The sequence below is a fragment of the Pavona decussata genome, unplaced genomic scaffold (assembly GCF_977016875.1).
Source record: "Pavona decussata unplaced genomic scaffold, jaPavDecu1.1 SCAFFOLD_510, whole genome shotgun sequence".
Taxonomy (NCBI): Eukaryota; Metazoa; Cnidaria; class Anthozoa; order Scleractinia; family Agariciidae; genus Pavona; species Pavona decussata.
The window spans coordinates 685,276-702,035 of NW_028145827.1; the positions used below are offsets into that span (position 1 = coordinate 685,276).

Genomic DNA, 16,760 nt, shown 5'->3' on the forward strand with positions numbered 1-16,760 from the left:
CGTTATTTCCGTGTCTGAGCCAATCCCAGTGCGTTCATGATCAACATTTTCTTCAACATGCGTTCAACATAGTTATTGAACCAAATGTCGGGGGCGTTTGAACAGGTCGTTCAACATTATTTAACGCGTAAAAAAATGTTGATAGCTTGTTGAAAGTGTGTTGAATCAAATTTAAATTGGTTTAAACTTTCATTCAACATCGCTTCAACAATTCCTTTATTCTTGAAAATGCTGAATGGCGTTGAAACGGTTTGCATACTCCGTTCATCCAACATTTTCCCAGCATCCGTTTAACTTTTGTTCAACGAATGTTGGACAAATGTTGAACGGAAACCGTTTAAACGGTTCTTAACATAAAAACAGTAGCGGGAAATTTCCAACAAGCAGCCCCGGCTAGTCATATGCCAAAGGTTCTCTAGAAATGGCGCAGTGGTGACAGCAGAGGCAGAGGTTTTTCTCCGGGCACTCTGGTTTCGCTTCTCTCCTCAAAAACCAACATATACAAATACCAATTCGATTTGGAAATTATCGCCATTGCTCAGCGCTAAATGCATTGACACCGTTAAATAAAGTGATTATTGTTTTAGTTACTTTTTCACCTGCTTGGCGGGAAAATTAACACAGTTCTGATCTGAAAATCAATTTCAAAGAATTTAACGCGTAAAAGCAATATTTAACGAGCTACACGTTTACTTTCTTTGCTCCTTTTAGATAACAGATTTTACAGTGATCCTATGCGAAAATATCGCTGATTCACTTGCTACGAATATCAGTCCTTGCTGTCTGTTTCATGTCGCAAAGAATTAGTCTGTTATGAAAAATAAAATCGCCACTGAATGAGAGAACCACAAGACAAATTTAAGAAGACTCTAGAATAAACTCGACTTCCACAGAGTCATGGCCATCCCTGAATCTGGTCGCAAAAAAAGGAAGAATTGATATTGGTATTTTAGTGTTGCTTGCAATAAACATTTTCCTGTTCCTCTCCTCTACCTACTCCTCCACGCTACACATACGTTTGCTTGCTGGGAGACTGGACCCTTGGTTCTATTTTTAGATTCATTACAATCGGCAGAGATTGTGTTGTTGAGTGTGGTGATTCTTTTGTGCTTCGGGCTACAGTCTTGAAAGGATTTATGGAGAAAGAGAGCAACTGATATTTTAAAGTGGATGGACAGATTGCTCTGTAGGAATGTCTTTGCTTCTTGCGAGGTCACTGAGTTATAGGAACGCGTTTAAGTGAACGTCGTGATTCGGGACCGCATGTGAACGACCGGCATCTGGATAAATTTTCAAGCTTTTCCAGACCGGGAAGCTTAATAAACAGGACAAGCCATTCATTTGCTGTCTCCGTCGTTTTTGAAGAAACTACTCTTCGTTCATGAAAAGAGAACTGGACAAGTTAAAGAGGGACAGGCAAATATTTGCACAAAAGAAAGAGAAAGCGGCCATTTTCCGTTTCTATGTCTAGTATCATTCTGGTCATTGGCTTCTGGACGTTACTGTTCATTTGCAATGCTTTGTTGAAGGTAGGAGGAATGGTCAAGTTAACCCCGGGAGCTAGCCCAAGCTGGTTTCTTTTTCAACAGTGTTATACTCCACGGGAAGTGAATTGATACTACACAAACTTAGATTTTAATGTAATTAATGTATTAAATAATTGTCTTTTTTCCCCCACACCAGCTGAAGACTGCCCTCTACCAACCTTGTGAGGGGGATGGGGGAGTGGGGAAGGGGGGGTGGGCTTAGGGGCTAATCTGTGGTTTTAGGGACTATTCTGCTGCCCCAAAGTTTATGGTTTTGGAGCCCTTCTTGGTCTGAAAACAAATATGGATTTTTTACTTCCTGATATGAAACTAGGAAGGTTTTTATCGGGAGCAAAATGAGTCTTTTTTTCTGTCTTCAAATTAAACACGAAAAAGAAGAAGGAAGGCAGGAACCAATAGATTTAAATTTTACCACCATGTTTGAAAATGGCATGTTTTGGTCAGAAAAATATTCTCATTTCTTTCCTCCTCGCATTGTGGTTCTACAATCTGTCGAACAAAGCATGATTTCTTCACCACAAAATCTCCAATTTCTACCATCTAAACTGTCGAGCACTTCTTAGAAGTTATTCTTTCGATTTTTTACTGCTACAAAAGGATTAATTTCTTTCTGAAAACAGCATAATATTTGTTTAAGTCTAAAACATGTAAACAATATGGCCGCCAATTTGCCTTCTTTTGACTTGTGGCTATGTGATGTCACACAGATAGCAAGAGTCGATCCCCTCCCTACTGACATACAAGCAGATAATGGATTCTGATTGGGAGGTTTTTTGTTGAAGTGGAATAGAACTATAGAGGACAAAAATATCCCCTCCAGGAGAGAACATAATTTAATTCAGGTTCAATAATATTATTAATTTATTCCTTGCAATTTGTGACTACAATGAAGAAAAAATATTGAAGACGAACAAAAAGATACCCGACCAAATTTTTTTTCAGGGCATCCCGCCTAAATAGGATCAGGGCTTGGAGAACAACAAGCCAGTGCACCCCACCCCCCTTCCCCCCCCACTTTAGAACAAGAGCAATTTATTAATAAGTTACTAGTGTATTTACAAACATAAAATTACATTTTCTGGAAAGCCCTGGTAATTAACTACCCCGACGTAAAGAAGAAGAATAAGCTTATTATGTTAGTTTTTTCAAAAGTTATAGAAAAGTACAACGTTTACAGTGAAAATAGGCTGAATTTACCATCATTGATTAAACACATCCATATGCAGTAAATGGGTAGCAAATCTTTGTTTGATGTTATTTTAAGGGAGTCCATGAACAGGGCTCATTCAGTCATGAAAAGTTGTGGAAATTTGAAATTGCATTCCAGACCTGGAAATTTATATTCATCATGGAAATTAGACAAATTTGTTTGGGTTAAATGGAAAAAGAATGGAATTTCTAATTTTTCTCAAAATTATTTTTAGCTGATGGTTTAAAAGTAAAGATACTGAAATAATTTTATAGGAATTTTGTGTCAAGCATCAAAATGTTCAGCCAGTGTGGAATTTTACTCATCCTTTTGGAGGTCATGGAATTGGATTAAAATTGATGGCATTTTCCTTCCCAATTTCTGCGTAAACCCTGTTGAATTTTTTCCTTTAATTTTTTCCCAGCCAGACACAAATTTGATCGTGTGTGGATTTTACGAAATAATGATTTATTATAACCTTTGTTGTTTGACTGACCGGTCTTTTATCAGCCGAGGATAAATAAAGTTATTATTATTATTATTATTATTATTATTATTATTATTATTAGCTTTGTATTTTTAGGCTGGATAATGCAATGTAAACTGAGAATGTCTTGAGTTATCCATTTCTTGATATAAATAGTGTGCAAAAATTGATTTCCAATATTTATGTTATTAAATTTTATTGCAAAAAATTATTATTATTATTATTATTATTATTATTATTATTATTATTAATTATAACAAATCCAAAATATGAAGATGAAAGACATTTTTGTAACTTTATCTCACTTTTTTTGTTTCAGAATTATAGGAAATACTCCAGAAGGTATAAAGAATTCCTGGAAAATAATGGCATCTCTTTGTCTCTGTTTCAAGTGCGTTGGTACACAACTCGATTCAACCGATCATTTTTTAGGTTTGGTCAGATCCAGCCTTACCTTCTCCATTTGTGGTTCTCTGTTGGTGTGTTGGTGGGTGCCCTGTTGATGGTTGCTTCTGTGGTCATTCTTTCTTTGACACTTTACAAAGCCTTTACAAAAGATGCGCCAGAACAAGTGTTAACACCTGTGGTAAGTCTCGCTTCGAAAATACATCCACCAGTAAACAGTTGATTATTATTATAATTTTTTGGCATGAAAATGACACCACCCTTGTTAACATTATCAGTCATTATCTGTGTAACCTACATATGAAACATTTGTCCTAGTCTTCCTTTTCAATAGTTTGGCATTTATAATATAATTTGACTTAGACTGTATGATTATGAATTTGCCTTTTACCTCTCAGAACCTTTGGTGAACTCTGGCACACTTATTTCAACGTTATTTGGGACATTTCCTTTTGTGAGCACTAAACAGGCTGACTCTTCGCCATTCATCTCTTATGATATCGTAAGGTTGAGAGGAATCTCTCCTTTGGACCATGAGAGATGACTGGGGACGAGTCAGCTAAACAGGTCTGACTGTACACGTGAGCTCAAACGTTCAGAGAGGAAACAGCTACAGCTATGTGCAGATCAAATTGAAATTATATTAATTAAGTAATGTTGATTACTGTGGAAGTAAGGCTGGTTTCTTTTGATTGCTTACTTCCCCAACCCCCCCCCCCCCATCTCCTTCATTACCCACTCCTCCCCCTCAAATGGTCCAAATAAACTGACCCCTCCCTTCAATTGACAGCCTCAACCTTGAACTGTTTCTTTTATGTAGAGGAAAGTTTAATTTACTGAGAACAGAGATTGAAATCCATCAGCAATATTGCTGTGTTCAGTGTTTTGACATGCACTTCCAAATGTTAACAAGATAGAAGTATCTCCTGTCTTCTGGCTCATATTTCACTGTCTTGTTATACAAATCAGAAAATGATGTAAGTTCAGCTATCAGTGATTTGGTAGGCGAATATGAGGTTATAAATTATTAAATGAATTTTTTAATAATTATTTTTTTTACTTTTTTAATGACAGATGCCAGGAGTAAATGTTCCCTGGAGTCAAGTGTTGTATTACCTTGTCACGCTAACAATCAGCGGTGTTTTCCATGAATTTGGACATGCTATTTCAGCTGTCAGGTATGTATCCTTCAGAATTATCTTGTTTGGTGTGGTGTGCAAACACAAAATTCCCATGGAAGTTATGTGGAAACAAATTCCTGTCCTTAATTCACTTCATCAAGTGAAGGTCTTAGATAAGGGGAAGAATTTGTGCCATGGAGGCATAGATCAAGCCATTCATGCTGGTGTAGTCTATTGCAATTCTTAGCAACAATCTATCAGTAATAATTATTTGACTTGTACTCCATTATAAGGTTATCCTCCATAAACCAACCAACATTTTTTGAAAGTTTTCAACACTGTTTTCCATTATCCCTAGCCTGCATTGTAATTTGTTTTATTTCATGACATGAAAGCATGGAATGCAAAAAAGGACCAAAAAAATTAGGAGGAGGGTGGGGAGAGGATGGAAAGATGGTGGACTGTAGAAAAATAATGAAGAACCGCAGTGTGAGGCTGGAATGATCCATTAGCATTCTGACCACAAACTTGTTCAATGAGCAGATTTATGCACTGAATGTGTGCCTACTTTTGTGACTGCACATATGTTCTGTGTTTTCAAGATGGTCCAAGAAACACAGGTATCTTAAGGACGTACTTCTAATAAAAAGGTATTTTCATGCAGTTTAAGACTATGGAGGAAAAGCAGATCTACATGTATCTTAGCTAGGGCCGTTAGAATTCAAAAAGAAATTGGGAGGCAAACATGCATTTGTCAGATATAATTGAGCTTCAATTTGGACAGAAAATGTTATACATTGTTGTGTATTTCAAATTGGTCTTTGGAATTATTGTTGCTGGATTATCTCTTCAGACATATGCATGGTTACCCCAAATTTTCCTTTTGGTTTCAAACAGCCCTTGCTAAGATCTTTTTCCACATAGTCATAAACAGCGAAAAAAAAATACTTCCATATTAGAAGACATTGTCCTTAACAGGCGAAAGATCACAATGTTTGATTGTTTTGTTTGTTTGCAGAGAGCAAGTTCGTGTCAATGGATTTGGCATGTTCTTCATGGCCGTTTACCCCGGCGCCTTTGTAGATCTGTACACTGAACATTTGACTGTCATATCTCCTTTGCGGCAATTGAGAATCTACTGTGCTGGAGTGTGGCACAATGCCGTGCTTGTCTTATTAGGACTAATACTCCTGTGGTCTCTACCTTATCTACTGCTTCCACTTTACGTGACTGGCCAGGGTGCTGTGGTGCTGAATGTGCTAAAAGTAAGTTCGACCATAGCTAGGTGACAAGCAATGTACTGTGGAGTGTGCTAGAAAACATTAAGCTGTCTTCTAAGCTCTCTGCTTGTTGGAAATGATGGCAAACCTGTAGACATAGAATGCCATAGAAAAACAAGATTATTTTCACTTTAGTGGGTTTGCCAAACCTCCACTGTAAACATGTGTTCTTACTCTAACTACCGTATTACAGTGTCTGTTATTTCTATTTGAAGTTCTTTTTAAAAAAAGGTACTGGCCCAGGTACTTAAAATCAAATTTTTGTGGTAGGTTAAATGCATTGGGAAAAATTGAACATCAGCTTACACAGTCCGTTCAGGTAGTAAAATCCAATAATTTTGGTGAGTGACAGGTCAATTTGGTTTGAGTCTGGGCTCACTTGATGACACGAAAGTCGGTATCCTGTCCAAGCTCTCCTCGCAGTCTGCTTATTGAATTTGTTAGTACGTGGCACCCTGAGTTAAATCCTTGCCAATACAATGGCCAAGTGGATATGTTGTAGGTTAAAATGAATCCCAGGTTAAAATGATTTCAACCTAGGTTGATTTGTATTTTCCTTTGTTTCAGATGTAAATTACTCAACCTTAACAAAGGAAAATACAAATCAACCTAGGTTGAAATCGTTTTAACCTGGATTCATTTTAACCTACAACAGATAGCTTCACCTCCTGTGCTGGTTGAATTTTTGAACACTGTCTTGAACAGTGTGTGATATTTCTTTCTGAAGTTTTCATTGTCATCAGTATTGGTTCTGATTTAGTTAAACATGTAAATAACATGATCCATTTTTACTGGATCTCTTAATTTTTGTTTTTATTTTCAAAGGAATCTCCAGTCTATGGCAGCATTCAGCAGGGTGATACAGTGTTGTCTCTTTATGGGTGTCAAGTTTATAATAAACAAGACTGGAATCAGTGCATCAGTAAAACACTCAGCTCACCTCAGCATGGTTACTGCACAGACATGCTGACAGTAACTAGGAAAAATTCTTCACAAGGTTAGCGCTTTACTTATCCATCATTTCAACTATAGTTATGTGAGAATGATGTATTATTCAGTGAGTGACTCAGAAAAAGGAAATCTGAGTGCTTTTATCAGGAGTCGAACCTAAGACCTTCCAATTACTAGTTTGGATGCTCTACCACTGAGCTACAGGAGACTCGTGGGAGCTAAGGCCTATTAAACTTGGTTCATGGGAAAAACATCCTGTATACTGCTAGGATTGGAATGTATAGTTATGTGCTTCATTAAAGATGATGCCTCATAATACAAAGGTATTTTATATGACTACTGAGGAAACCAGATCTAATAGTGTGGCAATTGGGCTACTAGAATCCAAAAAGAAAGTTGGGGAAACTACACATTTTTCAGAGATAATTGAGCAACAATAATTCAACAGTGAGATACACAGATGCATATGTGCTATAGAAAAAGGAGGCACCATCCCTAAGGTCAGCTCTCCAACAAGCCAAGTTCACTGTTTGGATGTTAGCTTTTACTAAAAAGCAATCTGATGGTCAAAAGGCATGTTTTTTGAATGACCATTCACCACCCCTACACCCCTATAAAAGACCTTAACTTATATTACCTTTTTAAATTTTAAGGTGCATTTTATAGTGGAGGGGTGTATGACTGCTGTCAAAACTCAACGTCTTCAAGGTTCTGTTTTAAGTACAAGTCTCTGAGCCATTCAAAGGTACTCTCTAACATGCAAAATAATAAATTTGTATTTATTTAAATCATAACAATAACAATAATTTTCCATGGGAGATTGGTTATGCCAATCTTGAAAGCCTGCCAAATTTTTATGTGGCTGGCGCATAAATCCAAATATGAAACATCTGCTGTTGCTTTGAGTTTCATGTTAAATTTTGCATTCTTTATTTTAAGAGCAGATTATTGAAGACAGTCATGAACTCAACATTGCAATAACTGACTTGACATTCTCATTTTGTTGGGAACACTCATCATCCAGCTTCACTTCTTCAGTAGTGGAGATCAAAATTATATAGCACCTTGTTTGACTCTTTATTTTGACCTTAATTATTTCTCAGCTTATATTGTATTTCTCTTTGATCTTCTAACCTTCACAGTAAAAACTGTTACTATCTGTATGTGTGAATAACCACCAAACCATTCTCTTATTTTATACTCACAAACATTCTTGGTGGCACTGCACACTTTGATAGTTAAAATACCAGAACTCAAATTTTTGTTGTTGTTGTTGTTGTTGTTGTTGTTGAACATGGTTTCTTTTTTTTCAGGGGTATGCTTGTCTTCCTGCTAGAAGCACAATGCAGTCAAGGCAACTTTGTGATGTACCAACAGACTGTGATGGACCAGGTAAAGTGTAGCATCAAGAAGGGGAGGGGAGCAGGGATTGTTCAGTGATGTAAAAAGAAAAGAACTTCTTGACCTCAACAGGAATCGAACCCACAACCTCCGGATTTGATCACCATTTGCCGTATTTGCTAACCAAGCCCATGACTTGCTCCCATCTGGCTTCCTAGCTCAGTCAGTAGAGGAACGGTGAGGGAGGTTGAGGGTTTGATTCCCATCAAGGTCAGAGATGTTTTGTTTGCCTGATGTGGGCTAATGCTCAGTGGAAAGACTCATCTGGTCACAAACAAGAACAAACACTCATAGGAAATGTCTATAACTTTGATTGGCAGGTGACAAAGTCTGCGTTCATCCATCTCTGGACAACTCAAGTCGCCTTCTAAGGATCATACGAAGCACTGGCTCAGATGTGCTCTATGTGGGGGACCCTCTACTCCTTCAGTACACAGGTAATCAGGGTGGAGTGCTTAAGTACCATCATGTTAGATTTTTGGTAATGAAGGACTCTGAATTCAAGCCCTACATTTGAAAAACAAACTATCATGATTGTTACTTTCAGATTTAGCAGGCTGTTACCATGGCTACTTTCAGGTGGTTACTACTCTCAGGGTCTAACAATTATTTGTGTGTTAAGTGTATGAGCCAACCTACATGTATGTAGAAAAGAAACTATCAGATTTTGTCACTCCTTTTTTAAGGGGTGGGGGGGGGGGGGGTGGAGGAATCATGGGTGAGTAATGGATAAAGAGGTTTGTTTCTAAAGAGACTGTGGGCTGTGTCGGGGTGGGGAGGGGGGGGGGTGGGTGGAAACCAATATTTGGTTCCATCAACAGAGTTTGTAAGGTCATTTGGTCACCATAAAGAGATCTGAGTGCTTAAGGATCTGAGCATTACCCTTTGGTCAGGCTGAATCATAGTAGATAATGAAGTCAGTAGGAATTGCTTGTGATTGAATTTCTTTTGTCATTTCAGTTGGTGTAATTAATTATCAACGCAGAAGCATACTTCTACCCATGGAATTTCCTAATATGTTAGAGATGTTTTTGATGTATCCTTTTAATTGAAGAGGTCTTCCCAATTTATTTGTGATTGAAAGGAGAGTAAGAGATCTCATTAAGTTCATCATTTGTTTGTAAATCTTGATTATTTCGTGGTGGACATACACTTATTTGTCAAGTGGATGTCACTAAATATTGTGTAGATATTACAAGTTGTTGTTACCGGGGCATGGTAATAACAAGCATTGTAATACCCATAGTGTACATTATTTCCTTGACATTTCATTTAGATATTTGGTTTCTTTATCTGGCGCCCTAGCACTACTGAACATGGTGCCGTGTTACTCACTGGATGGGCAGTGGGCCCTTTTTGCCTTTGTAGATCATACACTTACTTCATATATCCCTCATGAAGATCAGAGGAACATGCTATGTAATGTCATCCTCACACTTGGGACTCTTTTACTGGCAGCAAACATTATGCTAGCTTTATGGACATTGGGAAGTGTGTAGAGCCAGCTATCTTAATAAAAGACTTAATCCACAATTTTATTTATTCTCAAAGAGATTTTAAAAAGGTCAAAGTATTGTACACAATTGCATGCTTTCATATCTAAGTTATACACATATTTTTCCAACAGGTTTTGACTATATGTCCTGGAATTGTGAATACGATATGTTTTTCTTATTTTTGAAAATTATGTTATACTGAAACTTATGAAATTTCTTATTGGGGAATACAGGCGAAAAGTAGGAATGACACCATAATAATAATTATTGTTTTATTATTTATTCTAGTCAAATGAGGTACATGTAGGTGAATTTGTGTAGTTGTTGCATCCAAGTTTTGTGAATACTTTTGCAACAGTGATGCAGGCAGTTTGAAATACCATTCACTTCCCTTTGTGACTTTTGAAAATATGGCTTAGTTTTTACTGAGGAACGTCAAAGGGTTATGTTCATGTAGAACATTGCAGTCATTTTGGAAAGCAAAAAAATAAATACATTTACCCAAATCAAATAAAATTTTAATAAATGTACAGTTAAATGACACTTATGATGACTGCAAGGTTTATAGCCTTGTTACCGTTCTTTCCAGCTCATTTAGGCTTTGATTGTACCTTTGCGTGATGAGGTTGTCAAACAAGACAAGCAAGAACGCATAAGGCTTCACAAATTGTAGTCAGCATGAAATTTTAAAAATATGATAAAAAAGGTTGATTTCAAGGTAGGGAAAATGTATTTGGAAAGACAGCCATTCTGTAATGACATTCATCTCCTCCCTCAAAACCAGAAGGGGTCAACAAAACGGCATGGAGAGGAATTACATTTCAGGTGACAGCCCTTCCAAATATAGAATTGACAGGAATTGCCACCCCTTAAAATTCACAAAATTTTGTGACGCAAAAATTTCCTGTCATAAGGTAAGACGTTCTATGAAAATCAAAATATTAAAAAAAGAGAGATTGTTATAATAAAATTCTTGATTTTATTGGCAATTTTGTAATCTATAAAAAAGTAAACAATTTTTCAATAATTATAATTACCGGTATTGTTAATAATTGCATTCAATGGAGAAAGAATGCACTCCTTGTACAGACTAGAGTCAAGATTGTATGGGACAATCAACCAAGGAATCAATGGATCTTGGGATGCGTATCTGGCATCCCCCGTAGATTTGCAGGGGCGGATGACATCATCACCAACTTGGCAAAGAAGAGAGAGCCTGCGATCAAGATCATTGAATGCACTTCCTAATCTTTGATAGTTTCTAGTTTTTAAATAAAATAAAATTTTGCCTTTTTGAAATATTTCTCCATCTTGAATAAAGTGAAGATGGCAAGTGGTGCCGGAATAATTTATGTTCCATGACTAAGAAACATTCTCTAACAATAAATTATTATAATTTGGAATATGATTAAATTAATCATTGAGTGTGAAAGTACCTCTGAAACTGAACCTCGTGTACATGAGACAATTTAGGAGGCATGTTACATTCTTGAATGCTCACTAGATCATTTTCTGGGTAACAAAACGCTTACGTTTTGTAAAGAGCTATTCTGCAAAAGCCAGCTCAAAACTACCGTATTTGCATTTCTTTTTTAAGGGTGATTTACACGGTACGACTTTGTCACGTGCGACAAGCTTTTGACAGGCCTACAACGCCAATTGTTTCGTGCAAATCAAAGCTACAGCTCGCTTACGACTGTCCTTTAGGTCACAAAAAATGTTGTTAGATTTTAAAACGGTTTAAAATCCTACAACAATCCTAGCTATAGGCAATGTTGAGTGATGAGAGTTGCATGCGATTTTTTGCATGACTCAAGCAGCACGGGCTCTGGAAATCGCATGCGACAGTCGTAAGCAAAAGTTGTACCGTCTTAATCAGCCTCTACTGTTTCCCAATACGTGTTGTGGCCTTGAGAGAAAATCCGTTTTTTTTTTCTAATAAAATAATAATAAAAACTAACTCATTGGATAATGTAATTCCAAAGTTTTGATTGGTTTAGGGGCCATGGCATATGAACCATTACACCATGCCCGAAAATAAGGTGAGGTGAGTATGCATCATTGGGAAAAGAAAATATCACTAACTCAGCAAGATTTAGCAAGTTTTGTGGTTGTTTTTAGTTGAAGAATTATTCCACTTGCACGTGTTGGATACCAGGTGATTATAGCCAACTTGGACCTACACCCCTTGCAGGCTATCTATCATCTTGTATCTAATGCACGCTCATGAAATAATTGTCAACAAGACCTACTTTGTAAAAGGTGACTTATTTCTTTCTCATCCTTTCCCAATGAGCAATGACAAGTGTCAACCTCGTTCCCAGGGTCCTCTCCTACTCGGCCCCCGTGGCGAGAGAGAGTCTCGCCACAGGGGCCGAGTAGGAGAGGACCCTGGGAACAAGGTTGTGACAAGTGTGTGGTTGAATGACAGCAGTGTGGAGTGGAGTGGTAGGCTTGGGCATCAAAATGACAATATTTGCAGTAGAATTTATTTGTCACTGCTTTATTACATTCCATCTCATTAATATTCAACTTGAATAATGAAATCTATATACATGTTGTAGTGAGTACACCATTCTAAGTAAAATTCTATGTCGTGGGTAGAAAAAAGCCAAAGCTTCAAGATACTTTAACAAAGCTACAGTAAATAGGATAGTTTATATACATGGTATCGCTTCTCTTTTTCAAAGACAATATCAGTTCATTTTCTTTGAGAGTTTTCAAATGAAAGTTACTAAGACTTAAAATAAACAAGCACAGTGTTATTAGGTTATTCCTGTTCAGGCTCAGCATCTTCAGTAGGTTCGTTCTGTCCTGATTCGGCAGGTGTGTCTGCGGTAGGTGCAGGCTCACTGCCACCCTCTTCACCGGCGACGCTATCATCCTCAGGTCTATCAGCGGTTTCCCTGCCGTCACCCTCAGCTCCACCTTCCTGTTCACTTTTTTCCGTTTCCTCAGCTTTGGCTTCTTCTGCGGCTTTTGCCACCATCTCTTCAGCTTTCTTTCTTTCTTCCGCTGCCTTGGCTGCAGCCTCTTGTTCCAAAGCAAGTCTGGCTGCTTCCTCAAGTTTGTGGTACACTTCAAAGCGTTTTTGGACGACATCTCTTATTATCGCTAGGAAGTAAAAATACAGAAGTACCGTAAGAAAATATTGTAGAACAAAATATGACTGATACATTTGAAACTCCAGAGGATCAATATTAGATAAGTTATCAACAACATGGTGATTATCACAAATTGTGAAATAACGTGAAATGAAACCAACACCAGGGACAATTTGTTGAACCACTCTCCCACCAGGCAAATATGTTGTGGGGAATTTTTTACGAAATGTAAGTTATGTTCCAGATAGTTTTCAAAGCCAGGGAGTCAATGAATTCTTTCAACAGGCCAATTGATTTTGTTTTCTCCAAATTGTCTAAACCATTCATTTTGCTAGATCAGGAAGCCAGCTGATTTTTTTTTTCCTTTTTTTTTTACCTGAGACCCCTCTCTGATCTGGAACACTGACTATGTAACTATGAAGACATATCTTCTCAGCACTATCCAACACTGAGCAGGAATAAGAGGGGACGATGTATAAGTGAATTTTGGTTGTAGGTTAATGGCTGAAATCCATCAGAAATGGTTTATTATTATTATTGAAGTTCATCTAAAGCTTACCATCAAGGACTGTTCTTGAAACAATGATTTGGTTCAATTCACCCTCCACCTTTTCCAACAGCCATGGCATAAAGTATGTTTCTACATCTGAAAAGAAAATGACAGATAGTTGTATATCACTCTTGTATAGCTTTTTGACAAATAAATGGACAAAAAAATAAAGTAATGCCGATTTCTAGATGTTCAGCTCTAAAGGAAGATTTCCCAATACAGTACTTCTCAAAGAAGATTCTAAAAACTCCTCATTTTAAGGATTCCATCATTGTCATTTAAGTGCTAGGAGATTTTCTTAGAATGTAACAGAGATTTGCTGAGAGCCTTGTACATTATTACTCTGACTACTGAACATTTTTAAGAAATTCTGAAAAGTTTTTTCAGGCAAGCAAAATCACTGAATACATTAAACATTTTTTCTTATCACTGCCAGGCACCTGCTCACTGTATTCTTCCTTGACAGACAGCTTAATGCTTTGACCTCTTGGTTGACATCCACTATCATCAATATCATACATGTACTCAAGGTCACCATAATCATTTATATTTAGTCAAAACCAAGGCCAAATAGTAATAAAACAACCGTGATTTGTAGAGGTGAGGTTACAAAAATAATCCATTAACCTTACCTCTTTCCACTGGGTCATAGAAGTATCCATTTTCATTCAAAGAGCCAAACACTGACGGTACAAGGTCGGCAAGATAACTCTACAAGAATCAAGCAATGAATGTAACATTAAACACTGCAAAGTGAAATTTTTATTTGGTAGGATACATGTAAGAGACATTTATGCTATCCTACTACAAATACAATAAAATGAAATTACCTGGGCAAAGGCACGAGCGGATATCTTCTCTCCAGTTTCCTTCTCCTTTCTAAGCACATCTGCCTGTTGTCTCATTCGTCGTTCTTTCTCTTCTCTGTGTCTTCTCTCTTGTTCTTCTAATCTCTGAGTCTCAACAAGTTCAGCATTCCGAAGTTCCTTGAATCTTCTCTGTTGTGCACGAAGATTGGCGAGTTCCTCTTCTTCCATGACCTCAAGCAGAGCTTGCTCAACAGTTTTACCAACAAGAACTTCAAGGATGGGTTTCACTTCAATGTCAAAGTCAAATAACTGGAAGAAGAAACAAACATGAAAGATCAATAATGATGACAAAAAAAAACAAAGGCTTTTATTATCTTTTGTTTTCATTTGCAAAATATTATTTTACTTGAAAAAGGACTGAATATTCTCATGTGACATTTATTTGAGGGTAGCATTTCTTTGGAGGAGCTCATTTAAAACTCACTTCAAACAACACTGTTCACAAAAAAAATAACCATTCTTTTTCTAAAAACAAAAACAACAAAGGCATTTTTGCTTTAAACACCCTTAAAAATGAATCCCATTGCCATATGCTCTTATACAACACTCCTCAACTTAGCAACCTCCCCAACAAGAGCTCTAGTGATTCAAATGAGCACAGTTGAGGGTTGTGGTCCAGGTGACAGGAGCTTTTTTCAGTAAATAACGCAGTCTTATACATGGAGAAACTGAGTACTCTTTAAGAAAGACAACCTACTTTCAGGACCAATCTTACATGTAGCTACAGAGAAAGCTCCAAAAGCAAATGAGAGCATTTCTACATGAAAATTTACTCAATCACAAGTTGGTTGTATTATTTTCTAAGGAATTCTTTGTATCCCAGAACTTCAAAGATCTCTTTTCCTTTTAAGGAATGGTTTTAGTGGATTAATATTATCATTCTATTGAGACGTAATCTGAAAACTTACTTCTCCCTCCAAAATTTGTGTTGCAACATCTACTCCACTCTTTGCAGGAATAAATAAGGGAGAGGGGGGTCGATCAAGAAAGGCATCTGTCTGCGTCTCAACATCAGCTTCTTCAACACGATCACTTAACTCTTCCAAGTAAAGCTCTGTTTGTACATCAATATGCTTCCTTCCCTCTACAGGCTCAGGTGACCTTGGTTTCAACTGTGCTTTGGCCCGTTTCCTGGCAATTGCTCTTCTTCTTGCCTCTTGTTGCCGCTGAATTTCTATTGGATCGGGTTGTGCAGTCTAAAAGAAAAATATTTCAGTCAATGCCAACAGCAAAAGTTTTGGATTACAAGTCTGAATGGCTTTTCATGATAAAAGAACAAAAACAAAATTCAGTCATACCCAGATGCACACAGAAAATTAACTTTTCAAAATAACTACAGCTGCATATTCTTGCCTAACACCATCCATTCTAGGGCCCCATTCTAGCCAGGTGCCTCTTTTTTCTGGGAAATTTTCATTTGATCCATCCACCCACTTGCATTTAACCAGTTAAGCTGAAAATCAATTTGGCTCAATGGAAAGCACCCCTATACTTTGATATACTTACTGCCGGTAGCGTTCTTTGTGCATAGGTATTGCCCCTGACAATTCTGCGATCATACATGATGTTTCCATACGGAGTAGGGCTCTCATTTCTGCAAGAACAAGATTAAAATTCAGTGGTTCAGTCTTAGAACAAAATGGTCTTGGATTTTGAAAAACTAGGCATTACAGTGCCAAATAAAACTGCTGTACAGTGATTTTGGTAAAATTAAATAAATAAAGATTGCAGTAAGTACACAACAAGGTTCATGATCAAGGTTCTCAGGACCCTGGGCTAAGTTGAGCAATATATAGAAGCTTTTATGTCGATTATTAAAGTCGAGTAAATCTTCCAGGCCATTTTTAAACTAAATTTCGGCATTTTATTCTGTTGAATCAGTACATCTAGTGTAAAACTGGATAATATAAGAGTACAGCTGTTCCAAGCCTCTAAACGTATCAACAGCAAATACGTGCTCATATTAAAGACGTTATATTGAACTTTTACAACTTTATACCCGGACTTATTTACAATACATGATACAGAAAACTAAAATAAACCATGAAAAATCAAGTAAGGTAGATAAAACAAATTAACTATCGCTACAACACTTACTCTTGCGTGAGCGGATCCCGAAATTTCTTTCTCTGTTGAACTGGTCGAGGTTGGCTAGCAAAGGTGTACGTTCTTGTGCCGTCTCCTTTCTGAGCGACAACGGCTGCCATTCTTAGATTTATTTCACACGCAACTTACAGTTTGAACTTATGCGATTGTCTGTACAGATTTTAAGAGAGAAAGGTTACGATAACCACAGCATTGGATCAATTTCTCTAGTTATGAAATACCCTACAAAACAACATGGCGTTGCCAATGAATCT

General features: G+C 37.2%; 2 protein-coding genes across 2 annotated transcripts; one reads left to right on the top strand and one right to left on the bottom strand.

The window, feature by feature from the left end:
- Positions 1-1,049: 1,049 nt before the first annotated feature.
- LOC146450066 (membrane-bound transcription factor site-2 protease-like) lies at positions 1,050-10,418 on the top strand. The gene is made up of 10 exons (XM_085100890.1): positions 1,050-1,529; positions 3,543-3,809; positions 4,703-4,806; positions 5,768-6,014; positions 6,855-7,026; positions 7,634-7,725; positions 8,294-8,372; positions 8,702-8,818; positions 9,342-9,417; positions 9,658-10,418. The coding sequence occupies exons 1-10, from the start codon at positions 1,464-1,466 to the stop codon at positions 9,878-9,880; spliced, it is 1,443 nt and encodes a 480-aa protein (XP_084957016.1). The 5' UTR covers positions 1,050-1,463; the 3' UTR covers positions 9,881-10,418.
- Positions 10,419-12,344: 1,926 nt separating this feature from the next.
- LOC146450067 (radial spoke head protein 3 homolog B-like) lies at positions 12,345-16,760 on the bottom strand. Its single transcript, XM_085100891.1, has 7 exons — positions 16,498-16,760; positions 15,907-15,994; positions 15,309-15,596; positions 14,362-14,649; positions 14,164-14,242; positions 13,541-13,627; positions 12,345-12,991 (listed from the first exon to the last, which is right to left on the bottom strand). The coding sequence occupies exons 1-7, from the start codon at positions 16,605-16,607 to the stop codon at positions 12,648-12,650; spliced, it is 1,284 nt and encodes a 427-aa protein (XP_084957017.1). The 5' UTR covers positions 16,608-16,760; the 3' UTR covers positions 12,345-12,647.

Bases quoted from the DNA above. Each gene is read 5' to 3' on its own strand.
- LOC146450066 (XM_085100890.1), top strand. From the start codon at position 1,464: ATGTCTAGTATCATTCTGGTCATTGGCTTCTGGACGTTACTGTTCATT. The intron at 6,015-6,854 runs GTAAGTTCGACC...TTATTTTCAAAG, and splicing joins TGGTGCTGAATGTGCTAAAA to GAATCTCCAGTCTATGGCAG. The intron at 8,819-9,341 runs GTAATCAGGGTG...TTGTCATTTCAG, and splicing joins TCTACTCCTTCAGTACACAG to TTGGTGTAATTAATTATCAA.
- LOC146450067 (XM_085100891.1), bottom strand. From the start codon at position 16,607: ATGGCAGCCGTTGTCGCTCAGAAAGGAGACGGCACAAGAACGTACACC. The intron at 15,995-16,497 runs GTAAGTGTTGTA...TTGTTCTTGCAG, and splicing joins CGGGATCCGCTCACGCAAGA to AAATGAGAGCCCTACTCCGT. The intron at 15,597-15,906 runs GTAAGTATATCA...TTTTTCTTTTAG, and splicing joins CACAAAGAACGCTACCGGCA to ACTGCACAACCCGATCCAAT.